Raw genomic sequence first — 27002 nt, 5'->3', positions numbered from 1 at the left:
AAATATGGGGTTTGATAATGCTGCAGGGTTACATTGCTTTTGGTACTAGGGGCCTTGAATGTCCACAAAGCATCATGAAATCAGCAGATTGTGTGTTGGAGTCCAATGTTCAACCCAGTAGCCAAAAAACTGGGTCTCCGTTAATGGTTGTGGATCTTCCAGCACGACAACGACCCCAAACACACAAAACGCACCCAGGGATGGAAAAGAGATGCTTGACTGTTGTGAAGTGGCCAGTGACAATTCCAGATCTGAATCACATACAAAACCTATGAGAGATCTGAAAACAGCAGTTGGTGGAGGGCACCCCTCAAACATTGACAAATTAGAGCCATTTGCTGCTGAAAAGTGGGCCAAATTGTCAGTAGAAAAGGTGCAGCAAGCTTATTGATAGCTACAAGAAGCATTTGTCTGCCGTTATCTTGGCCAAAGACTGAGCAATCAAGTACTAGCTCCAGAGTGGCAATCATTTTGTCCATGCCATTTGCCTGTATTTTCTAAACACATTTTTTTTATAAACAAGTTCAAAACATTTTTAAAATTCTGGAATGTTAAAAAATCCAATATCACTGGGTTGAACATTTCAAAAGTTAACATTTTTTGAGAGGGAATTATTTAAGAAAAGTGCAAGGGTGCCAATATATTTGGCCACAACTATGCCTTTATTGAATATAGTCTCCGGCATGTACTCAACAAAAATATCCCTCCAGAGCATTCACTCAAATCATTGTTAAACTAAAGATGCCTTAGAAACACTGCTAAACCTACCTGATATATCCCACTGTATTTTAATGTAAGTTTATGGGTGCAAAACATAGTAAACATTTGACTGGTTCTTTAGAAAAACTATATTTTACAGGCTTTCTTGATGACTTTCGTAGACTTCATACATTGCATTTCTCAATCAATCACTGAATGTCTGAGTGGCTATCGACAAACATGACAAAAGTTATTTAAAAAAAAAAACACGCATGGTCTGCCTTGCTCTTTGATGTCTAACCATGTCCCTGAAATTCATCAGCCTATTATTATCCTTCATCTATTCATGTATTAGCTCTAATTGAGTGTATTTTGAACAATGGCAGAAAAAAAATTAGCAAGGTAGGTCATTGCCTGTGTGAGAACTTTGGTCATGGTCTATCAGCCATTACACATCTGTACGACGTCACTCATGGTTGAATGTCAGCATAAAGGTCCAAAGTGGTGTTGGTTTCATCAGGACCTGGAGAGTCTTATCTATTTCCTTTGTCACCGGCTTTCTACTTTGGAGGTTCCTGGGGAGAGGAAGAGAGAAGTCATCTTTATTGTAATTGTAAAAAGAGATTTTTTTAAAAGTCTAACTATTTTCAACTTGCATATGATATTGAAATTCCATCAAAACAATAAGATCATTGGCTGGTTATTTAGCCACATGCAGAATCTCCCAACTTCAAAAAGTCACCTATCCCTTTACGCCAACGTAATCCCATGTTCAATATTGTTACAGGAATACTGCCAGACCTAGAAATCCAAAACAGCCATATTCTACACTGACTGTACTCAGGCTGGGAATATTGTCTTTGATACTCTAGGAGTCAGGTGGGTTACAGAGTGCTGCTGCTGGCTCAGTTCTGCTTGGTTCAGTGTGGGCTGTAACTCATCCTGGGGGAGCCAGAGTATATCCGAAGTCCACTAACACAGCAACTCTGACCATGATTCACACCACAACCAAGAGCATGACTACAGAGGTGACGGGTTCTCCTGCATCACCCAGGCTAGATTTGCAGTGTACATAGTGTGTTTACTCTTGTTTTCACAGAAATCGTCCCAAAAAAACAATTGATGGGTGACCGATGTCTGTGTTTATAAGTTATAATACAATATCTAATTTGCCATTTGAAAATACAAGAATGATGTCCAAGGGCAGGGTGGACAGACTATTCCACGGGACGTGTCATGTGATGCATGGTATACATTGTGTGGGTCAGAAGTGTACCGGTGGTGCTGCAGCCTCCTCCCTCTGTGACATGCTGCTCCTCCAGCCATCTCTGGGCTCTCCTAGCGACTCTAACCTGGAAGGACATGGGAGTGCATGACTTTCAATCTGACATGGCTATTATCATAAGATACATGTGATGTAACATGTACTGTATCCCTGCATTGAGGTTAGGTCAGTTGGCCGTTTAGTGCTTGCTTACCTCTGCTGCTGTTGGTCACAGAACGACCGCACGGACTGAGACTCGCTCTGCCAAAAGTTCTGAAAAATTAAAGGAGTTAACAAAACAATGTGAACCCTTTGAATCAATTTGAACCAAACCCTAACTCCTAGGAGTGGGCCAGAAAGCATTATGATGTAGTGGAAGCAAGGAAGTACTGTCAACTGATTCTTGTGCAGTTTGCCTGCCCTACTTTCAAAGTCATCTTCGTTGCAGTACATACATCAGCCACAAATTATCTCATTATGAACATAAGGCAGCCTGGGTCGTGTTCATTAGGCACCATAAGGCAGACAACAGAAGTTGAACCACCTATCCATAAGACATGTCATTCTGTTACAAATATTTTCCTTTGCTTGCCCTAACGCGGCCCAGGTTTAAGTAATGGTAACATCAAATTAAGTAACGCTTTTCAATGAGGACGGTGTGCTAGCCAGAGAGACAGAAGACAGACCACAGTTTCACACTCAATCTCTTTGAGCGAGATGCAGTCATTCTCCAGGCGGCCCAGCTCCTGGACTACGGTGGCCTGGAAGCGCTCAAGGTGGACCAGCCTGCACAAACAGGAAAAATGTCACTGTAAACCACATCCTCAACCAACCTCTGTAGAACCTTCCAACAATCATAAGACAAGAATGGGTGGTATTTCCAATCACTGTGTATAAACTGCACCCATGGATGAGGCAAGTTCCCAAGTGGAAAGTGACTTGAGTCATCTGAATGACATCAATTATTACTGAATCCATTATTATTTAAGACTGGTCCAAGTGATAGTTTTTACCTGCTGTCATGGACAGCACCCAGGAGAGAAGTGACGTTTTTTACCTGCTGTCATGGACAGCACCCAGGAGAGAAGTGACGTTTTTCTGACAGTCCATCAGAGACTGCAGGGAGCGGGCTTCAATTTTCTTGTACCTGGACTGTAGGAACAATAGGAAAGGGGGATTAGTCATCTGAAACATGAATGGTAGCAATCTTTATCAAATAGCGCCATAGTCAACTGTTTCCTAGTGTCTAGTTTTAAAAGGTCTTGATGGTAAGCGATTGGAGGAATCGTGTGTTAATGCCGGGCTGGTCTCTGGTGACAGTAGCTTGTCAGTGCACGCAAGATAATTCTGGGTTGGAGATTAGAATGGAGCAAGCTGGAGCTCTCCAGGACCAGGGTAACAGTCCTGGAGGGATTGCTCATGATTGTAAACTGAGCAAAAATCATTTTTTCAGGACCCTGTCTTTCAAAGATAATTCATAATAATCTAAATAACTTCACAGATCTTCATCGTAAAGGGTTTAAACACTGTTTCCCATGCTTGTTCAATGAACTATAAACAATTAATGAACATGCACCTGTGGATCGGTCATTAAGACACTAACAGCTTACAGACAGTAGGCAATTAAGATCACAGTTATGAAAACTTAGGACACTAAAGAGGACTTTCTACTGACTCTGAAAAACACCAAAAGAAAGATGCCCAGGGTCCCTGCTCATCTGTGTGAACGTGCCTTAGGCATGCTGCAGAGGCATGAGGACTGCAGACGTGGCCAGGGCAATAAATTACAATGTCCGTACTGTGAGACGCCTAAGACAGCTCTACAGGACGGACAGCTGATCGTCCTCACAGTGGCAGGCCATGGGTAACAACACCTGAACAAGATGGGTACATCCAAATATCACACCTGTGGGACAGGTACAGATGGCAACAACAACTGCCCGAGTTACACTAGGAACGCACAATCCCTCCATCAGTGCTCAGACTGTCCGTAATAGGCTGAGAGAGACTGGAATGATGGCTTGTAGGCCTGTTGTAAGGCAGGTCCTCACCGGCAACAACGTCACCTATGGGCACAAACCCACTGTCACTGGACCAGACAGGACTAGCAAAAAGTACTATTCACTGACGAGTCACGGTTGTGTCTCACCAGGGGTGATGGTCAGATTTGAGTTTATTGTCGAAGGAATGAGCGTAACACCAAGGCCTGTACTCAGGAATGTCAGTGTCAGTTAGGAATGTCAGTGTTCTGCCATGGCCAGCGAAGAGCCCGGATCTCAATCTCATTGAGCATGCCTGGGACCTGTTAGATCGGAGGGTTAGGGGTAGGGCCATTCCCCCCAGACACGTCCGGGAACTTGCAGGTGCCTTGGTGGAAGAGTGGGGTAACATCTCACAGCAAGAACTGGCAAATCTGGTACAGTCCATGAGGAGATGCACTGCAGTACGTAATGCAGCTGGTGGCCACACCAGATACTGACTGTTACTTTTGATTTGGACGCCCCCTTGTTCAGAGACACATGATTCCATTTCTGTTTTTCACATGTCTGTGGAACTTGTTCAGTTCATGTCTCAGTTGTTGAACCTTATGTTCATACAAATATTTACACATTAAGTTTCCTGAAAATAAAAGCAGTTGACAGTGAGGGGACATTTCTTTTTTTGCTGAGTTTATGTTGTGTTGCACGAGTCCGTGTGATGTGATCACCGAGAAGTGCGCTCTCAGCTGGCTCTTGAAGGTCTGGAAAGCAGCGATGACTCCAGAGCCCATCTCCATCTCAGACTCCACCTCCTCATTCAGCACTCTGCTCATTGATTCTGGAAAGCATGAAACAGATGGCGTTGGAATGAACGCCTGCACAACCAGTAGCATACAGTGCCTTCAGAAAATATTCTTATCCCTCGACATATCACGTGTTACAGCCGGAACTTAAAATTGGATAAATAAAATCTCAAAACATGTTTTCTTTAAACATTAGCAATTTTTGGGAAAATGAAATACAGAAGTCTAATTTATACAAATATTCTACAGACAATTCCTTCGACCTCATGGCTTGGTTTTTGCTCTGACAGGTGTGTGCCTTTCCAAATCATGTTCGATCAATTGAATTTACCACAGGTGGACCACAATCAAGATGTTGAAACATCAAGGATGATCAATGGAAACAGGATGCACCTAACCGTAGTTTCGAGTATCATAGCAAAGGGTCTGAATACTTATTTACATAAGGTTGTTTTCGATTGATGAGGAAAAACATTTAATCATTTTCAGAATAATGCTGTAACATAACAAAATGTGGAAAAAGTCAGGTTTGAATACTTTCTGAATGCACTGTATGTACAGTACTAGTCAGAAGTTTAAACACACCTACTCATTCAAGGGTTTTTATTTTTTACATTGTAGAATAATAGTGAAGACATCAAAACTATTAAATAACACATATGGAATCGGGGAGTAACCAAATGGGTGTTGACAAGTCAAAATATATTTTAGATTTGAAATTCTTCAAAGTAGCCACCCTTTGCCTTGATGGCAGCTTTGCACACTCTTGCCATTCTCTCAACCAGCTTCATGAGGTAGTCACCTGGAATGCATTTCAATTAAAAAGTGTGACTTGTTAAAAGGTCATTTGTGTAATTTCTTTACTTCATAATGCACCAATTGTGTTGTGACAAGGTAGGGGAGGTATACAGAAGATAGCCCTATTTGGTAAAATACCAATTCCATATCATGGCAAGAACAGCTCAAATAATCAAAGAGAAACAACAGTTCATTACCTTAAAGACATCAAGGTCAGTCAATACGGAAGTGCAGTCACAAAAACCAAGCGCTATGATGAAACTGATTCTCATTAGGACCGCCACAGGAAAGGGAGACTGCAGCAGAGGTAACTCTGAGGATAACTTCATTAGAGTTACCAGCCTCAGAAATCGGCAATTAACTGCACCTCAGGTTTCAGCCCAAATAAATGCTTCAGAATTCAAGTAAGACACAGCAACATAAACTGTTCAGAGGAGACTGCGTAAAATCAGGACTTCATGGTAACATTTCTGATAAGAAACCACTAAAGGACACCAATAAGAAGAGACTTGCTTGGGCCAAGAAACATGAGCAATGGACATTAGACCGGTGGAAATATGTCCTTTGGTCTCATGAGTCCAAATTTGAGGTTTTTGGTTCAAACCACTGTCTTTGTGGGAGAGTAGGTGAATAGATGCTCTCCACGTGTGGTTCACCATGAAGCATGGTGGTGTGATGGTGCTTTGCTTGTGACACTGTCTGATTTCTTTAGAATTCAAGGCACACTTAACCAGCACGGCTACCACAGCATTCTGTAGCAATACGCCATCCCATCTTGTTTGCGGTTAGTGGGACTATCATTTTTTTTTTCAACAGGACAATGACTCAAAACACACCATCAGGCTGTGTAAGGGCTTTTTGACCAAGGAGAGTGCTGCATCAGATGACCTGTCCTCCAAACACCCGACCTCAACCCAATTGAGATGGTTTGGGATGAGTTGGAACGCAGAGTGAAGGAAAAGCAGCCAACAAGTGCTCAACATGTGGGAACTCTTTCAAGACTGTTGGAAAAGCATTCTTCATGAAGCTGGTTGAGAGAATGCCAAGAGTGTGCAAAGCTGTCATCAAAGCAAAGGGTGGCTTCGAGAAGAATCTTGATTATAAAACATATTTTGATTTGTTTAATACTTATTTGGTTCCATGTGTGTTATATCATAGTTTTTCATGTCTTCCCTATTATTCTACAATGTAGAAAATAGTAAAAATAAAGCAAAACCCTTGAAATGAGTAGGTGTGCCTAAACCTTCAACTTGTACATATGCACAGTTGAAGTCAAAAGTTTACATGAACTGAGTTTAAATGTATTTGGCTAAGGTGTTTCACAATTCCTGACATTTAATCCCAGTAAAAATTCCCTGTCTTAGGTCAGTTAGGAACACAACTTTATTTTAAGAATGTGAATTGTCAGAATAATAGTAGAGAGAATGATACATTTCAGCTTTTATTTCTTTCATCACATTCCCAGTGGGTCAGGAGTTTAAATACAGTCGTGGACAAAAGTTGAGAATGACAAATATTTAATACAACGAAGTTTGCTGCTTCAGTGTCTTTAGATTTGTTTTTGTCAGATGTTACTATGGAATACTGAAGTATAATTACAAGCATTTCATAAGTGTCAAAGGCTTTTATTGACAATTACATGAAGTTGATGCAAAGAGTCAATATTTGCAGTGTTGACCCTTTTTCCAAGACCTCGCAATCTGCCCTGGCATGCTGTCAATTAACTTCTGGGCCACACTGATAGAAGCCCATTCTTGCATAATCAATGCTTGGAGTTTGTAAGAATTTGCGGGTTTTTGTTTGTCCACCCGCCTCTTGAGGATTTGACCACAAGTTCTCAATGGGATTAAGGTCTGGGGAATTTCCTAGCCATGGACCCAAAATATTGATGTTTTGTTCCCCGAGCCACTTAGTTATCACTTTTGCCTTATGGCAAGGTGCTCCATCATGCTGGAAAAGGCATTGTTCGTCACCAAACTGTTCCTGGATGGTTGGGGGAAGTTGCTCTCGGAGGATGTGTTGGTACCATTCTTTATTCATGGCGGTGTTCTTAGGTAAAATTATGAGTGCGCCCACTCCCTTGGCTGAGAAGCAACCCCACATATGAATGGTCTCAGGATGTTTTACTGTTGGCATGACACAGAACTGATGGTAGCGCTCACCTGGTCTTCTCCGGACAAGCTTTTTCCCGGATTCCCCAAACAATCAGAAAGGGGGTTTATTAGAGAAAATTACTCTACCCCAGTCCTCAGCAGTCCAATAGCTGTACCTTTTGCAGAATATCAGTCTGTCCCTGATGTTTTTCCTGGAGAGAAGGGGCTTCTTTGCTGCACTTCTTGACACCAGACCATCCTCCAAAAGTCTTCCTGGCACTTGCTGGACTTTCTTGGGCGCCCTGAAGCCTTCTTCACAACAATTGAACCGCTCTCCTTGAAGTTCTTGATGATCCGATAAATGGTTGATTTAGATGCAGTCTTACTGGCAGCAATATCCTTGCCTGCGAGGCCCTTTTTGTGCAAAGCAATGATGACGGCACGTGCTTCCTTACAGGTAACCACGGTTGACAGAGGAAGAACAATGATTCCAAGCACCACCCTCCTTTTGAAGCTTCCAATCTGTTATTCGTACTCAATAAGCATGACAGAGTGATCTCCAGCCTTGTCCTCGTCAACACTCACTTGTGTTAACGAGAGAATCACTGACATGTCAGCTGGTCCTTTTGTGGCAGGGCTGAAATGCAGTGGAAATGTTTTTGGGGGATTCAGTTCATTTGCATGGCAAAGAGGGACTTTTTATTATTCAATTAATCTGATCACTCATAACATTCTGGAGTATATGCAAATTGCCATCATACAAACTGGGGCAGCAGACTTTGAAAATTAATATTTGTGTCATTCTCAAAACTTTTGGCCATGACTGTACACTCAATTAGTATTTGGTAGCATTGCTTTTAAATTGTTTAACTTGGTTCAAACTTTTTGGGTTGCCTTCCACAAGCTTCCCACAATAAGTTGGGTGAATTTTGGCCCATTCCTCCTGACAGACCTGGTGTAACTGAGTCAGGTTTGCAAAGCACCCCCACGACATGATGCTGCCACCCCCGTGCGTGCTTCACAGTTGGGGTGGTGTTCTTCGGCTTGCAAGCCTCCCCCTTTTTCCTCCAAACTTAACGGTCATTATGGCCAAACGGTTCTATTTTTGTTTCATCAGACCAAAGGACATTTCTCCAAAATGTACGATCTTTGTCCCCATGTGAAGTTGCAAACCGTAGTCTGGCTTTATGGTGGATTTGGAAGCAGTGGCTTCTTCCTTGCTGAGCGGCCTTTCAGGTTATGTCGATATGGGACTCATTTTACTGTGGATATAGATACTTTTGTACCGGTTTCCTCCAGCATCTTCACAAGGCCCTTTGCTGTTGTTCTGGGATAGATTTGCACTTTTGGCACCAAAGTACGTTCATCTCTAGGAGACCGAATGTGTCTCCTTCCTGAGCGGTATGACGGCTGCGTGGTCCCATGGTGTTTATACTTGCGTACTACTGTTTGTACAGATGAACATGGTACCTTCAGGCATTTGGAAATTGCTCCCAAGGATACAGAGTTTGAAGGTAGGCCTTGAAATACATCCACAGGTACACCTCCAATTGACTCAAATTATGTCATGAAATAATTTTGGGATTTTTCCAAGCTGTTTAAAGGCACAGTCAACTTAGTGCATCTAAACTTCTGACCCACTGGAATTGTGATACAGTGAATTATAAATGAAATAATCTGTCTGTAAACAATTGTTGGAAAAATGACTTGTGTCATGCACAAAGTAGATGTCCTAACCGACTTGCCAAACTATAGTTTGTTAACAAGAAATTTGTGGAGTGGTTGAAAAACGAGTTTTAATGACTCCAACCTAAGTATGTAAACTTCCAACTGTATGTATGTATTACCAGCAGCCTCCTCGAGAGGTTCTGAGGGAAAGAAGGCCCTGGGTCTTTGCTTTGGATCACTTTCTAGCGGCACACTCTTCTTCTCCGCTGCACCTCCCGAGTCGGCACGCTCTGCTGAGTAATATGACCACAACATGGCCATTGACCATGGTCAGCTCCAGTCCACACCTTTATGGTAATTTCTCCTTCAGTGAGGGCCATGTTTTATCAAGTGTTCTATCATATGAAAACATTTTGCAACTGAAAACGAACAAACTTTTGTTATAATACAAGTTTAGGTAGTCCTTTAAATTCAGTTTGATGACTAATGAATACGACCACGGTAAGTATTTGAAAACAGATGCTCTTTTAGAATTTTTAAAAGACCAGATTGGTCAACAGTACATGTCAAGTCATTACAGAGAGACATACCTGAGGCCCAAGGCCTCTTCCTATGAATTCCAGCCTCCTGATTGGGAACATGGTCCTGAAATAATAATTTTACATTATGGCCTGGACTGAAATAGGTGCTGGTACTCATTTTGTGTGACAGTACTGTTTATATTTAGGTGCAGGAGCACCACAATACTTTTGAGCTAATATTCTAGAGGAACAGGAGCTCAAGCAGTAGAAAAATGTAGGTGCCGGTACTCAGCTCCAGTGAGCTTCTTTCCAATTCAAGCACTGATTATAACAGATTACATGTATATTATGAAAATCTATACATGTTATAACACATTAGTTAGAAACAACAGTACAGTAAACACCCAACAAAACAATAGAATAACTAGCACCAGGGTATAAATGGAGGTTCTCTCCGTTAGTAAATCATCCAAGAGAAGATTTAGGAATAGGAGAGGGATTCTCCTATTGGAGAGGTGAAACATGTGTTATTGGGATGTATCATGAGTCTGGTGCCAGATCTGTTTGTGCTGTTGTGCCAATGCTTATGGTCGTAGTCAATGGCGTTGGCTAAAGATCACAAACAGATCTGGCACCAGGCAAGTACTACGGAGTACCTTACAGTAGGTGTAGATGCATCTTGTTCATCTCGGGGAAACACAGATTCGTCCCAGTCCTCCCCAGTCACATCACGGAAGCCTATAAGGAATGCAATGTTGTTAGCTAATGTGAGACCTGTATGGGACTTATTTTGACATGCTGTATACCTGTATTGAAGGGAAAATCCCATACAGGTTTCACATCAGCTACAGGTCTAACTATAGCCCCATAATCCATGAGAAACAGGTCTGTATACCACAATGTGCGATGTGGGTGTCAGGTGTGAAAAAGAAATCTGCCGATGTGCCAAGCTTGAGAAAGGCACTTAACCCGAATGCTCCTGTAAGTCACACTGGATAAAAGTGTCTGCTAAATTACAAAAATAAAATCAATTCAACCATAGCTAACATTGCCCTTATGAGCCCTGGTCAACTGTACTATATTGAATATCGTACCATTTCAGATGCAGCCTTGTTCTGATGAATGCCTTCGGAAAGTATCCGGACCCCTTGACTTTTTCCAAATGTCCAAATTTTGTAATGCTACAGCCTATTCTAAAATGTACTAAATCATTGTTTTTTTGTGTCAATCTACACACAATACCCATAACGTCAAAGCAAGAACCAATTAGACATTTTTGCTAATTTATAAAAATAAATATCAAATTTACATATGTATTGAAACCCTTTACTCTGTACTTTGTTGAAGCACATTTGGCAGTGATTACAGCATCAATTATTGGGTATGAACCTACAAGCTTGGCACACCTGTATTTGGGGAGTTTCTTCCATTCTTCTCTGCAGGCCCTCTCAAACAGTGTCATGTTGGATGGGAACGTCGCTGCACAGCTATTTTTAGTTATTTTCAGATATGTTCGATCGGGTTCAAGTTCGGGCTCTGGCTTGGCCACTCAAGGACGTTCAGAGACTTTTCCGGAAGCCACTCCTGCGTGGTCTTGGCTGTGTGCTTAGGGTCGTTGTCCTGTTCGAAGGTGAACCTACACCCCAGTCTGAGGTCCTGAGCAGGTTTTCATCAAGGATCTCTGTACTTTGCTCATTTCATCTTTCCCTTGATCCTGACCAGCCTCCCAGTCCCTGAAAAGCAACCCCACAGCATGCTACCACCACACTTCACCGTAGGGATGGTGCCAGGTTTCCTCCAGACGTGATGCTTGGCATTCAGGCCAAAGAGTTCAATCTTGGTTTCATCAGACCAGAAAATCTTGTTTCTCATAGTCGGAGATGCTTTAGGTGCCTTTTGGAAAACTCCAAGCGGGCTCTCATGTGTCTTTTACTGAGGAGTGGCTTCCATCTGGCCACTCTGCCATAAAGGCATGACTGGTGGAGTGCTCCAGAGATGGTTGTTCTTCTGGAAGGTTCTCCCATCTCCAAAGAGGAGCTCTGTCAGAGTGACCATCGGGTTCTTGGTCATTTCCCTGACCAAGGCCCTTCTTCCCAATTGCTAGTTTGGCCGGGCGGCCAGCCCTAGGAAGAGTGTTGGCGGAGGCCACTGTGTTTTTGGGGACCTTCAAAGCTGCAGAAATGTTTTGGTACCCTTCCCCAGGTCTTTGCCACAACACAATCCTGTCTCGGAGATCTACGTACAATTCCGTCGACCTCATGGCTTGGTTTTTGTTCAGACATTCTGGCACTGTTAACTGTGGGACCTTATATTAACAGGTGGGCCTCGACCCAAATCAGGTCCAGTCAATTGAATTTACCACAGGTGGACTGCAATCAAGTTGTAGATTTAAAACAAAACGTTTATTTAACTAGGCAAGCCAGTTAAGAACAAATTCTTATTTACAATGACGGCCTACCGGGGAACAGTGAGCTAACTCAAGGATGATAATGGAAACAGGATGCACCTGAGCTCAATTTTGAGTCTCATAGCAAAGGGTCTGAATACTTATGTAACAAAGGTATTTGTTTTCTATAAACGTGTTTTCACTTTGTCATTATGGGGTATTCCGTGTAGATTGCTGAGGATTTTTACTTGTTTAATCCATTTTAGAGTAAGGCTGTAACATAACAAATTGTGGAAAAAGGGGTCTGAATACTTTCCAAAGGAACTGTATAGCTTGCCTGAATCTCGTGATATCAGGTTGGATGGAGGAGGAAACTCCAGAGATTCTTCCTCTTTGAGCTTGTCAAATAGCTGTTCTGCAATGTTTGTACTTGGTGTTCCCCCCGCTGATCTGCATGCTGGTGTACGGTGCTGTTCAAAACAAAGGGGATGTCGTGGACATATATTGTCAAACAGCAACAACATTTCATATCACACCGAGGTAGAGGCAAACCAAGAACTGGACCTATGCTATTACAGCTACAGTAGTGGTCAAAAGTTTTGAGAATGACAAATATTAATCTTCAAAGTCTGCTGCCTCAGTTTGTATGATGGCAATTTGCATATACTCCAGAAAGTTATGAAAAGTGATCAGATGAATATCAATTAATTGCAAAGTCCCTCTTTTCCATGTAAATGAACTGAATCCCCCCAAAACATTTCCACTGCATTTCAGCCCTGCCACAAAAGGACCAGCTGACATGTCAGTGATTCTCTCGTTAACACAAGTGTGAGTGTTGACGAGGACAAGGCTGGAGATCACTCGGTGATGCTGATTGAGTTCAAATAACAAACTGGAAGCATCCAAAGGAGGATGGTGCTTAGAATCATTGTTCTTCCTCCGTCAACCGTGGTTACCTGCAAGGAAACACGTGCCGTCATCATTGCTTTGCAGAAAAAGGGCTTCACAGGCAAGGATATTGCCGTCAGTAAGATTGCATCTAAAATCAACCATTTATCGGATCATCAAGAACTTCAAGGAGAGCGGTTCAATTGTTGTGAAGAAGGCTTCAGGGCACCCAAGAAAGTCCAGCAAGCGCCAGGACAGTCTCCTAAAGTTGATTCAGCTGTGGGAACAGGTCACTACCAGTACAGAGCTTGCTCAGGAATGGCAGCAGGCAGGTGTGAGTGCATCTGCACGCACAGTGAGCCGAAGACTTTTGGAGGATGGCCTGGTGTCAAGAAGGGCAGCAAAGAAGCCACTTCCCACCAAGAAAAACATCAGGGACCGACTGATATTCTGCCAAAGGTACAGGGATTGGACTGCTGAGGACTGGGGTAAAGTCATTTTCTCTGATTAATCCCCTTTCCGATTGTTTGGGGCATCCGGAAAAAAGCTTTCCGGAGAAGACAAGGTGAGCGCTACCATCAGTCCTGTGTCATGCCAACAGTAAAGCATCCTGAGACCATTCATGTGCTGGGTTGCTTCTCAGCCAAGGGAGTGGGCTCACTCATAATTTTGCCTAAGAACACAGCCATGAATAAAGAACGGTACCAACACATCCTCCAAGAGCAACTTCTCCCAACCACCCAGGAACAGTTTGGTGACAAACAATGCCTTTTCCAGCATGATGAAGCACCTTGCCATAAGGCAAAAGTGATAACTAAGTGGCTCGGGGAACAAAACATCAATATTTTGGGTCCATGGCCAGGAAATTCCCCAGACCTTATTGAGAACCCATTGAAAACTTGTGGTCAAATCCTCAAGAGGCGGGTGGACAAACAAAATCCCACAAATTCTTAAACTCCAAGCATTGATTATGCAAGAATGGGCTGCCATCAGTGGCCCAGAAGTTAAATGACAGCATGCCAGGGCGGATTGCAGAGGTTTTGAAAAAGGGTCAACACTGCAAATATTAACTCTACATCAACTTCATGTAATCGTCTATAAAAGCCTTTGACACTTATGAAATGCTTGTAATTATACTTCAGTATTCCATAGTAACATCTGACAAAAATATATCTAAAGACACTGAAGCAGCAAACTGTAGATCCCATACTGTACCTATAAAAAAAAAAATCACTGTGGCATACCAAATCATTCTATCCATTTTGATAACTGCCCAACATGATAATGACAGTCTGTTCTAAGGGGTGGTAATGTCTGGTAGCCTAGGTGAAATAGGGCTATGGTTGCCATTAGCTATGAAGTTACTAACCTAGAATAAAGGAGAGACGTGTTACCTTGACAGGGGAGACCTCGTCTGCACTGCTGGGAGAGGACAGGGGTAGAACTGTAGAGAGAGTGAGGGGGAGACGGGCTACAGCAGGGTGTCTACTAGACCAACGCAGCTCAGAGCACTCAAACAGAATGAGTGGGTGTGAGGGGAGTCGGGACGTGGCATGCTCACTCTTCAGTTTGCTCTTGGTTTTGGGCTTCTTCCTGGTGTAGTCGTGTTTGGCCCGCTGGGACAGGATCACACTGCTGCCAGCCTCCGCAGGGGGAGGAGGAGAGTCTTTTGATTTAGACTACAGAGGATATAAATAAAGTTCAATACCTTATTCATTCATATGAATAGGACAGTTTCAAAACAACGCCACTGGCTACAGCAGTGTTTCCCAACTCCGGTCCCCCATACCCTCAACAGTACATATATTTGTTGTGGCCTCGGACAAGCTACTAGTCAACTAATCGTCAAGCCCTTAAGTTGAATCAGGTGTTTTAGTTTACAACAAAATGTGTTTTGTTGGGGGTCCTGGAGGACTGTAGTTAGGAAACACTGGGCTTCAGTATGAATGAAATTGGTGGAAAATCGCTACGATTTCACAAATGGTTAGCAGCGAATCCCATTCAGAGTGCAATAACATACTTTGATCAAATAGTGAAAATTGTTATGCAAACCTTTTGCTTCCGTTTCTCCTTGTTGGTTGGGGTGGAGTGTGTTGACCTGAAGCAGAAGAGGACACAGAAGGACATGGAGATTGATTGATAGTCAATGAACTGTAATTGCACTAGTCCTCTGCAACTAGTAGTGACCACACGATTACCAAGGGACAACATCAACTACAGATACAGTTTCAGACAACTGTGACTAATATAACAGGAACAGAACTGTTAAGTGTCCTGTAGAGGTCTTTTGGACAAGTGTTTGAGACTCTGGCCTTACCCGCCAGAGGAGAGAGACTGAGTGCTGAAGAGCCTTGTTTTTGCTCTGGCCACCTGCAACACAGACAAACAGCACACACACACACACACACACACACACACACACACACACACAGAGAGATATTTAAATGTAGAGGGAAATATAGCCAAACAGATGCCCTTGTGGAAAGTCATTTAGTACTTGACACACTAAACATACACAATAGCCAGTCGAGTGAAACTGCATGAAACAAAGCACGAACCACTGCTTTTAAATCAGGGCAAGGTGATCGGAAACATGACCGAATACAAACAGTGCAGCTATTCCCTCCGCAAGGCAATCAAACTAGCTAAGCGTCAGTATAGAGACAAAGTAGAATCGCAATTCAACGGCTCAGACACAAGAGGTATGTGGCAGGGTCTACAGTCAATCACAGATTACAAAAAGAAAACCAGCCCAGTCACGGACCAGGATGCCTTGCTCCCAGGCAGACTAAATAACTGTTTTGCCCGCTTTGAGGACAATACAGTGCCACTGACACGGCCCGCAACCAAAACATGCTGACTCTCCTTCACTGCAGCCGAGGTGAGTAAAACATTTAAACGTGTTAACCCTCGCAAGGCTGCAGGCCCAGACGGCATCCCCAGCCACGCCCTCAGAGCATGCGCAGACCAACTGGCTGGTGTGTTTACAGACATATTCAATCCAGTCCCCCATACCCCAGTCTGCTGTTCCCACATGCTTCAAGAGGGCCACCATTGTTCCTGTTCCCAAGAAAGCTAAAGGTAACTGAGCTAAACGACTGCCCCGTAGCACTCACTTCAGTCATCATCAGAGACTAGTCAAGGACCATATCACCTCCACCCTACCTGACACCCTAGACCCACTCCAATTTGCTTACCGCCCAAATAGGTCCACAGACGATGCAATCTCAACCACACTGCCCTAACCCATCTGGACAAGAGGAATACCTATGTGAGAATGCTGTTCATCGACTACAGCTCAGCATTTAACACTATAGTACCCTCCAAACTCGTCATCAAGCTCGAGACCCTGGGTCTCGACCCCGCCCCGTGCAACTGGGTACTGGACTTCCTGACGGACCGCCCCCAGGTGGTGAGGGTAAGTAACAACATCTCCACCCTGCTGATCCTCAACACTGGGGCCCCACAAGGGTGCGTTCTGAGCCCTCTCCTGTACTCCCTGTTCACCCACGACTGCGTGGCCACGCATTCCTCCAACTCAATCATCAAGTTTGCGGACGACACAACAGTGGTAGGCTTGATTACCAACAATGACGAGATGGCCTACAGGGAGGAGGTGAGGGCCCTCGGAATGTGGTGTCAGGAAAATATCCTCACACTCAACGTCAACAATACTAAGGAGATGATTGTGGACTTCAGGAAACAGCAGAGGGAACACCCCCCTATCCACATCGATGGAACAGTAGTGGAGAGGGTAGTAAGTTTTAAGTTCCTCGGCGTACACATCACAGACAAACTGAATTGGTCCACCCACACAGACAGCATCGTGAAGAAGGCGCAGCAGCACCTCTTCAACCTCAGGAGGCTGAAGAAATTTGGCTTGTCACCAAAAGCACACAAACTTCTACAGATGCACAATCGAGAGCATCCTGTCGGGGTGTATCACCGCCTGGTACGGCAAATGCTCCGCCCTCAACCGTAAGGCTCTCCAGAGGGTAGTGAGGTCTGCACAACGCATCACCGGGGGCAAACTACCTGCCCTCCAGGACACCTACACCACCCGATGTTACAGGAAGGCCATAAAGATCATCAAGGACAACAACCACCCGAGCCACTGCCTGTTCACCCCGCTATCATCCAGAAGGCGAGGTCAGTACAGGTGCATCAAAGCTGGGACCGAGAGACTGAAAAACAGCTTCTATCTCAAGGCCATCAGACTGTTAAACAGCCACCACTAACATTGAGTGGCTGCTGCCAACACACTGACTCAACTCCAGCCACTTTAATAATGGGAATTGATGGGAAATTATGTAAAATATATCACTAGCCACTTTAAACAATGCTACCTAATATAATGTTTACATACCCTACATTATTCATCTCATATGTATATACTATACTCTATATCATCTACTGCATCTTTATGTAATACATGCATCACTAGCCACTTTAAACTATGCCACTTTGTTTACATACTCATATGTATATACTGTACTCGATACCATCTACTGCATCTTGCCTATGCCGCTCTGTACCATCACTCATTCATATATCTTTATGTACATATTCTTTATCCCTTTACACTTATGTGTATAAGGTAGTAGTTTTGGGAATTGTTAGCTAGATTACTCGTTGGTTATTACTGCATGGTCGGAACTAGAAGCACAAGCATTTCGCTACACTCGCATTAACATCTGCTAACCATGTGTATGTGACAAATAAAATTTGATTTGACAATAAGTAGTCTATATACATTTCTCTATCTACAAACTGACCTGGTACCTCTTCAAAGCAGTCAAGAATGTAATACTCTCTGGCTTCCTGACATGTGACAAGTCTGTATACGTGGCACCAATAGTCTCAGTTACTTCAACAGTGACCTGAGGCAGTCAGAAGTTAACACATGCAGTGATGGTGATGCCGAGGCCCAAGACATCACAGTCGTTTTCAGTGACATGATCTGACTGCACAAGCAGTGTTCCTGTGGTCTCCAGAAGGTGGCAGGTTTTCATTATGATATTGGACACTCCCCTCCGTATTTATTGAGAGACAGTGAAGCTACATTTGTCTCTATAGTCCAGCATTTTGGATTTGAGATAACATTTCTCATACGAGGCACAGTACAGAATGTCACCTACTTGAGGGTATTTTCATAGATATCCATTTTACCGTTTAGAAACTTTATGCATCTAGTCCTTCCATTTTTTCATACGCATTTGGACAAATTCCCTTAGTGAATAACTTATTTACATGCATTTTCAGTTTGGGTTGTGTTTCTGATTATGTTGTGCCCAATAGGAACTGGATGGTTAATAATGTAGTGTCATTTTGGAGTCACTTATTGTAAATAAGAATGGAAGAGGTCACTGAACACATCTACATTAATTTGGATGCTACCTACCATGATTATGGATAATCACTCATTCACAATTAATTAATTATCCATGACAGCATCCATATTAATGTAGGTGTTCAGAAAGGTCTTCCATTCTTATTTACAATTAAAAAGTGACAAGACATTATTCACCCTTCAGTTCTTTTTGGGCAAAACAAAAATCAGAAACAACCTACAAATGCATCCAAGTGATAATCATTGAGTGCTAGAAATATGGGACCAGATACTAAACTTACACCTACTTTAAGACACTAAGTTAATGTCAAAATACACACGTACAAAATTCACACACACGACCAAATGTATGTGGACATCTGCTCATTGAACATTTCATTCCAAAATCATGGGCAATTATATGGAGTTGGTCCCCCCTTTGCTGATAACAGCCTCCCCTCTTCTGGAAAGGTTTCCACTAGATGTTAAAACATTGCTGCGGGGACTTGCTGCCATTCAGCCACAAGAGCATTAGTGAGGACACTGATGTTGGGCGAATAGACCTGGCTCGCAGTCGGCGTTCCAATACATCCCAAAAGTGTCCAATGGGGTTGAGGTCAGGGCTCTGTGCGAGCCATTCAAGTTCTTCCACACCGATCTCAAACCATTTCTGTATGGGCCTCGCTTTGTGCACGTGGGCATTGTCACGTGGGCATTCAATCTTGTTTATCATTGTCTGAGAGTTTTTAGGTGCCTTTTGGCAAACTCCAAGCGGGCTGTCATGTGCCTTTTACTGAGGAGTGGCTTCCATCTGGCCACTCTACCAAAAAGGGCTGATTGGTGGAGTGCTGCAGAGATGGGAGAACCTTCCAGAAGGACAAACATCTCCACAGAGGAACTCTGTCAGTGACCATCGGGTTCATGGTCACCACCTGTTTTTTTTATTTTACCCCCTTTTCCCCCCCCAATTTCGTGTTATCCAATTGTTAGTAGCTACCATCTTGTCTCATCGCTACAATTCCCGTACGGGCTCGGGAGAGACGAAGGTTGAAAGTCATGCGTCCTCCGATACACAACCCAACCAAGCCGCACTGCTTCTTAACACATCGCGCATCCAACCCGGAAGCCAGCCGCACCAATGTGTCGGAGGAAACAAAGTGCACCTGGCAACCTTGGTTAGCATGCACTGCGCCCGGCCCGCCACAGGAGTCGCTGGTGCGCGATGAGACAAGGATATCCCTACCGGCCAATCCCTCCCGAACCCGGACGACGCTAAAATGGTTAAACATTTGCATTAAAATTCCCTCAAATAAAAAAGTGACATTCTGCACTGTCTCCTCATGAAACATTGTTCCCAAATCGAAAATGCTTAGTACAGAGCCAAATTAACCAATTTTATCATCACTGTCCAAATAAATACAGAGGGGAGTACCAACCAAGCGTATTGAATGTACAGTTGAAGTCAGAAGTTAACATACACTTAGGTTGGAGTCATTTAAACTCGTTTTTCAACAACTCCAAATATATTTTTAACAAACTATAGTTTTGGCAAGTCAGTTATGCACCAGAAGATGTCCTGATAATGTTTCCAACAATTGTTTACAGACAGATTATTTCACTATCCCAATTCCAGTGGGTCAGAAGTTTACATACACTAAATTGACTGTGCCTTTAAACAGCTTGGAAAATTCCAGAAAATTATGTCATGTCTTTAGAAGCTTCTGATAGGCTAGCTGACATAATTTGAGTGAATTGGAGGTGTTCCTGTGGATGTATTTCAAGGCCTACCTTCAAACTAAGTGCCTCTTTGGTTGAGATCATGGGAAAATCAAAATAAATCAGCCAAGACCTCAGAAAACAATTGTAGACCTCCACAAGTCTGGTTCATCCTTGGGCGCAATTTCCAAATGCCTGAAGGTACCACGTTCATCTGTACAAACAATAGTAAGCAAGTATAAACACCATGGGACCACGCAGCCATCATACCGCTCAGGAAGGAGACACATTCTGTCTCCTAGAGATGAACGTACTTTGGTATGAAAACTGCAAATCAATCCCAGAACAACAACAAAGGACCCTGTGAAGATGCTGGAGGAAACTGGTACAAAAGTATCTATATCCACAATAAAACGAGTCCTATGTCAACATAACCTGAAAGGCCACTCAGCAAGGAAGAAGCCACTGTTCAAAAACCGCAATAAAAAAGCCTACCAGAAACGTTTGACCCAAGTTAAACAATTTATACGCAATGCTACCAAATACTAATTGAATGCATGTAAACTTCTGACCCACTGGGAATGTGATGAAAGACAGAAGCTGAATTAAATCACTCGCTCTACTATTATTCTGACAGTTCACATTCTTAAAATAAATTGGTGATCCTAACTGATGTAAAACGGGGAATTTTTACTAGGATTAAATGTCAGGAATTGTGAAAAACTAAGTTTAAATGTATTTGGCTAAGGTGTATGTAAACTTCCGACTTCTACTGTATATTTTTTAAATGCATCTACAGTCATTAGATCCACTGTCTTGATTAATACTCGTCTCATTGAAAGCATTGCTCAAATAGCATCACAGCAGACATAAGATGACAAGACTCAAATAGCAAACCTCAGTGTCAGAGCTGGCACACAGTTCAAATATGTCCTCCGGTGAAGTTTCAATTCTTTCCCTGTGATTAGAGAAAATCAATTACTTGACGGAAGTATGACAGTATAGAACGAGTGTAGTATTGGTGAACCATTGAAACACTTTTTGCTGTGATCACTCACTGAGACAGAGTTGTTGCCAGACTGGTCTGGTTTACAGCAGGGATCTATAGGACAAAACAATCATTAGTACTCCCATACTATTTGTGCAGCAGTCAACTCTTTATTACCATGTGCCATAATGATATAGCTTGACAGAGTTGGACACTGTGGGACTAGGTTGAAGGAGCCCCATTGAATATGGTTAAGTGTTTTAATGCTTACCTCTGTGCTGCCTGCTGTTGCCAGAGTAGGGGACCTTGGCGGAAACAATCAGTTGCTCATCTTAAAAACCCAATGTATCATAAATAACCATATAGACTGCCAAATAAAGCATAGGGTACTTACAGTGATGAGGTCTCCAATGCAGCTAGCACGTCAAGATCTAATGGAGAAATACATTCCATGAATTCATACATTCTTTTACAGCAGCCTGGTCTCAGACTTGACTTAACATAGTAAATGGAGACACTGAAATTAGTATGATCGGTTACATAAGACGGGTTCCTTAAAGCAAAAACAAAAGTAGGGTGAAGACTAGCAAACCAAATATTGTGTGTTCGAATCTCACAGACAACTGTAGCAACTTTGTAACTACATAGCATGTTAGCTAATCCTTCCCATAACCATAGCTCCCTAGCTAACTTAGCCAAAACAAATAGGAATTCGTAACAAATTAAACAAAATGGATGAACATCCACAAAATTAGCACACACCATACTGGAGTGTCCCGGATTTACATTTACTATGTTACCTCTACCCCCAGAGTCAAGGTCGTTTAAAAGGACACACACACAAAAAGGACACTTGCTTCAATATATCCACATTATTTTCCCCCCTCATGATGCCATCCATTTTGTTTAAAGGCACAGTCAACTTAGTTTATGTAAACTTCTGACCCACTGGAATTGTGATAGATTATTTCCCTGTCTGTAAACAGTTGGAAAAATGACTTGTGTCATGTACAAAGTAGGATGTCCTAACTGACTTGCCAAAACTATAGTTTAACAAGAAATATGTGGAGTGGATTAAAAGCAAGTTAATGACTCCAACCTAAGTGCATGTAAACTTCTGACTTCAACTGTATCTACGTACAGTATGAAGGAAGTTCGAGGTAGTTTTGCGAGCCAATGCTAACTACTGACTGGAAGTGTATGGGTATATGTTAACAAATATTGCCAAAATCCCAAAGCATCCCTTTAATGTGCAAATTAATATAGCATAACCTATGTGATCTGGTCTGATACATCACGGTCTATGAGATTAAAGAACTGAACATATCTGATTGCAAAGGTTCCATGACGTGTTGTATCGATGGCTGGTCATCTGAACGTACACTTTGCTGTGGGAAAGGGAAGAATATGGCATAGCCTACTTTCATAACTTAACAATGGGCATCTCATGCTCGTAACTTTATTGCTAAAGCATTGTCCTCATAATTCAACTGTCATGTTAGGGGTTACCAGTAGTCGTTTGCTTTCAAAGACCCTCTTGGCAGCGTCCAGGATGTCATGCTTGGAATCGAAGATGATCTGGACCATCTTTCCCTTGGTCATGCGATAGGTGAGGGGGTTGGACAGGTGAACAGTCAGAATGGTCTGATTATCACAGTCTGGAAGGAGAATCATGGTAAACAATATAAAATGCAGCTCGTTACTTCTCAAATAAAGGAAAAGTCCCATATCCTCATTTCAGCATCAAACTGAAGGGCTAATGATACAAGATGAATTCTCCACTCACCACACACACTGAACCTAAAGACGTCTGCTCTTAGCAAATGGATTGATTCCCACAGTGAACCCTGTAGCGCCAGACGACATAGCAGAGGGGGAAAACAAATTTAAAAAGCCTCACTTAGGACATTGTAAATCTAGGAGCGACCCATTAAAGTAAACATTACTGACATTAATTTATCGCTGACGTACACTGATGTGTGTGGTCTGGTCAGTCTCACCTCGGGGTTGTTGACAAAGAGGCTGATACAGGACGTTCCTAGGTTGAAGTCCACCCAGAAATGTTCCAGTTTCTCATCCTCTGGCAAGAACAGCTGAAGACAAATACATGAATTTGTAAGTGTTACACACCATTGCTTGAGGGGAATATCAGACCCAATTGGAGGTACCCATGCATGACATAAGACACAGTTAGCTTTAAATAAGACATTTGTAACTGCCACACATGTATCTTTATTATCTGGAGTGTCATCCATGTCCCCTTATGACTTTGGAGCAGTGATCCTGGGACTACTGCTGGTCTTACCTCAGTGGTGTCAAGAAACACACAGATGCAGGGGAACGTGAACACCCTATGAGAAACAGGCCATTATCTTACCATGTGAAACTTGTGTTTGATGTGATTTATTCTTTACAGAATAATATATTTTTATTTAAATAATATGAAATGAGAATAATGAGGTGGGTGTTTGAAATGTAGAGAAAAATAGTGGACTCCCCTTCTTTCATCTCCAAAATAGCTATTCAAGTCATTGAGAAAAGTTCTGCAGTCCTATTATGCAACAGAGAAGAAAAAAAATCAAGGCTACTATGACAGTTAAGCCATGCATGTTTTACCCCAAATAACAGTCCTCTTTGAATGCCAATATCAACATTTGAATTATTTATGGGGGAGGTTAGAACTCCGACTTAGAGAAACTTACTATCTCAAATTCTGTATCGTTTATTGCGTTGAAGCCCTCTGCAAAAACTGGGTTGGCAAACCACTTGCTGGTCAGCTCTTTCCTCGACCTCTTTATGGTCATTCGACAGAGTGCTTCGGATAGGGCCACCTGCATCTCATAGTCTGAACAAAACCACTACCCAAGTCACAGTCACAGACAACTATGCATTTTTCATACAGTGAATTGCATGCCATAAAAAAAAAACTGAAGTGTCACTCACCGCCCACATTGAGAATGACTTTTGCAAATTGCTCACTGGGGGGGGGAAAAAAAGACTAAATATATCCACTAGGGGGCAATGCATCCTCAGACAACCAATTCAATGTTGGAAAGGCCTTCTCTCCATGTTCTCGTATTTACAGGAATCTGTCATGACTGAAAGCTTACAGGAGTAGACAATGGTCTTTGGACATGCTCAGTTTCCTCCTCTCTTCTTTTGTGGTATTGTCGAGGATCGAGTTAATCGTTCTTATAGCCTGAATGGATAGAAAGAAAACAGTGAAGTATTCGTTATCATTTTGGAGACAAGAACAATGTAACATCCAATAGAATTGCAGGATGTTAATGTTTAGAAAAATATATCCAGTTCTTTAGTAATGTTATTCCTGCTTTTCTATTAGACAGTCTCCCTTTTTAGTGAACAAAGTGTATTTCTTCATAACCTTCTGAACCAACAACATCGCTCTCAATGACTGTACAGCCTTACCTCTAATCTCAGACTAAACGTGACATCTGGGTCGGTCCCAACCATTCCAACATGCAGCAGGAAGACGCTGGTGAGCTCACCTCTGTCTTTCCCCAAAAAACAAACAGCATTACTGTAGCTACCAGCATAAAACAAAGCAAGGGATGGCAATTGTAGAATGATCAAAATTAGAGAAAAAGCTCACCTTCAACAGAAGGAGGCAAACGCTGAAAAAAAACAGTATTTTGTTGGCTGATGCAGTGAATAACACTGGATATGTATTCTAAATCGACCCTAGACCAATATTTTCCGATCTACATGAGTGGTTAGGGGTTGATTTAAAATTTGGCCAACTCACACCTTACCAGGAAAAAATCAAAAAAGGTCTCAATAAGGCTGGGCAGGTCCTTCACGCATTTGTATTCTTCCATTTTCAGAAAGTCTGCAGCTCTTTCAAACCACGTCAACATGTGGAAATGAACAAACACAGTCAAATAGACCCATCAGAACCCGATAGATTACATTTGAATGTTAAACACACACACATACACACATATATATATATATATATTAGATACTTATCTTGTAAACGAGACCTTGCCTGGCCAGGCAGTTAAAGCAGTCTTCATCATACTGGCATACATCTTCAATTGCTCTCAAAAGCAAAGTGACACTTTTGAACACACTTCTGTCAAGTTCCTGCAATCCACAGAGGAGAACAGGGAAGAGAATGTTCACAATTCTAACAAAACTGTTCAGCACATTTATTGTGGAACCAATATGCTTTGGTAACGTTTTACTGATCATTGTTTTATATAAATAGGCTACTTCAAGCAGGAATTTCATACCCACAAAGGGTTAAATGTAATTTGATGGATGTGAGAAAATAGGCTACCTTGTTAGCGACTTTGTTCAATCTGTTAACCAACGACTTGGAGGCTTTCTCCCTCAGAAGTGCTGCTGTGATGGCTCCAACATTATTGCTGACGAAAGCATCCTCCAAAATTATTTCGAACTGATAGAAAATGTGAAAAATACGCATCGTTTTGATCAATATGATTGTAATAGATAGGCCTATAGTTAGCGTTACACCGCTGGTCTCTTCAATGGGGTCCTATTCACTAACATAAACTAATCTAAATACATTTCCATAATTTACCATGTTTTACGATAATATTGCCGTTTTTTAGGCAGCTAGTCAATAATTCACGAAGAAACGATTGCATATAATTGTTTAAAAATTAACAAACTTACGTTCATAATTAGCGGTGTGCGAGTGTAGCTATTGGGACAATTTTGCCACAGGTGAATCTAATTAGTGAACGATCGCTAGAAAAGACGCGCATGAAGGACCATAATCTGTCCAAATAAATGCATGCTGTAATCTCCTTTTCTTTACGGGTAATTCAAACTAAACTAAGTGAAACTGTGAACGTTTTCTTGATAACAGCAATCTGAATCCATTATTGTGTTTGAAAGTCTTTTTTGGGCGGAAAAACATTAGTTTTTTTGTTGTTGTGTGAAGCCATTCGATCTTATTTGCATATGGAGGATACATAATAGCCAAACAAACATCTAAAGTTGTGCATAACATTCGAATTTTGATCAATTAAAATGGGACTTTCACAGTTAAAATAGTTTTTTATCGTGGATTTTTTACCACTATCAGATCTTTCAGCAATGTGACGGAATTGAAGTTAGAGAAAAATCTGACTGAGTTGACAAATTACATTTTTCTACTTCATTCAAGTGGTATACACAGTAGCAATTTTGTTTTTCCTCAGTTGCTGTATGACTTTAAAACCTAATTAAATGTAACATATTTGAGCCAAAATGCATATTCTAGTTTAACCTATCAGTCAGATGGACTGATAGATTTAAACAAACAATATTGTAATCACCTATCAACAGTAGAGAACTTTACAGAGTGGTCTTGTAGCACTACATGTAACGAGGACATGAATAATTATGTTATAGCTGACCCTACTCATTACTGTTTAATTTTGGACAAATCTGACAGTTGACCAAATCTCCAGACACATATTATAGGAATCACCGTTTTGAGAGAAATATTCCTTAGTCACAGAGGGCTATTGCAAGAAACTACATAAGATCCTTTTCCAGTTAATATCCATTATGGCCAGTTTATTTTGTATTGTAAACACTTTTTTGGAGAGTTTGAGGGGCGGGGGCTTACCTCTGGGCCGACCCCAAACAAACAATGAAATAAATATATATAAATAATACATTTTGTTATATGTTTGGGTTGGATGGGGGTGCTACGCCAGTGGTTCTATTTAGGTATTCTGGTAATTCGCTCAATGAATAGCCTAATGGACAGCAATAGATTTTAATTTCACATGAAGGAGAATAATAATCGAAAAAAGTACATTTAACCGTATACAGTAGCCTATGTTTTGATCAGCCTCAAGTCGTAACAGTGCCAATTTGACGGATGGAAA

At 42.1% G+C, this 27002-nt stretch overlaps 1 protein-coding gene across 5 annotated transcripts; it reads right to left on the bottom strand.

Annotated features, from left to right (window-relative positions):
* Positions 1-639: 639 nt before the first annotated feature.
* sycp2l (synaptonemal complex protein 2-like) lies at positions 640-25915 on the bottom strand. Of its 5 annotated transcripts, none has more exons than XM_031836183.1 (32): positions 25795-25915; positions 25436-25555; positions 25123-25239; positions 24906-25010; positions 24746-24767; positions 24562-24647; positions 24243-24331; positions 24076-24110; positions 23835-23977; positions 23631-23683; positions 23438-23483; positions 23133-23225; positions 22919-22979; positions 22642-22790; positions 22460-22520; positions 21527-21563; positions 21404-21437; positions 21203-21246; positions 21042-21102; positions 15417-15469; positions 15152-15197; positions 14494-14778; positions 12549-12681; positions 10487-10563; positions 9895-9949; positions 9484-9597; positions 4671-4780; positions 3021-3115; positions 2650-2749; positions 2178-2236; positions 1976-2051; positions 640-1274 (listed from the first exon to the last, which is right to left on the bottom strand). In XM_031836183.1, exons 1-32 carry the CDS (start codon positions 25798-25800, stop codon positions 1260-1262), a joined length of 2580 nt encoding a protein of 859 aa, XP_031692043.1. In that variant the 5' UTR covers positions 25801-25915; the 3' UTR covers positions 640-1259. The 5 variants fall into 5 exon arrangements, with proteins under 5 accessions (XP_031692043.1, XP_020349651.2, XP_020349649.2 ...); XM_020494062.2 differs by lacking the exon at positions 25795-25915 and having other exon boundaries at positions 14494-14543; positions 14661-14778; positions 25436-25735; XM_020494060.2 differs by lacking the exon at positions 25795-25915 and having other exon boundaries at positions 25436-25735.
* Between the last annotated feature and the right edge of the window lie 1087 nt (positions 25916-27002).

The sequence above is a fragment of the Oncorhynchus kisutch genome, linkage group LG11 (assembly GCF_002021735.2).
Source record: "Oncorhynchus kisutch isolate 150728-3 linkage group LG11, Okis_V2, whole genome shotgun sequence".
In the NCBI taxonomy this organism is placed as follows: domain Eukaryota; kingdom Metazoa; phylum Chordata; class Actinopteri; order Salmoniformes; family Salmonidae; genus Oncorhynchus; species Oncorhynchus kisutch.
This window is presented reverse-complemented; position numbering and strand designations above follow the sequence as displayed.

Bases quoted from the DNA above. Each gene is read 5' to 3' on its own strand.
- sycp2l (XM_020494060.2), bottom strand. From the start codon at position 25,582: ATGCGTATTTTTCACATTTTCTATCAGTTCGAAATAATTTTGGAGGAT. The intron at 14,779-15,151 runs GTTTGCATAACA...TATCCTCTGTAG, and splicing joins AGGAGAAACGGAAGCAAAAG to TCTAAATCAAAAGACTCTCC. The intron at 3,116-4,670 runs GTGATCACATCA...TTGTTCCTACAG, and splicing joins AGCTGAGAGCGCACTTCTCG to TCCAGGTACAAGAAAATTGA.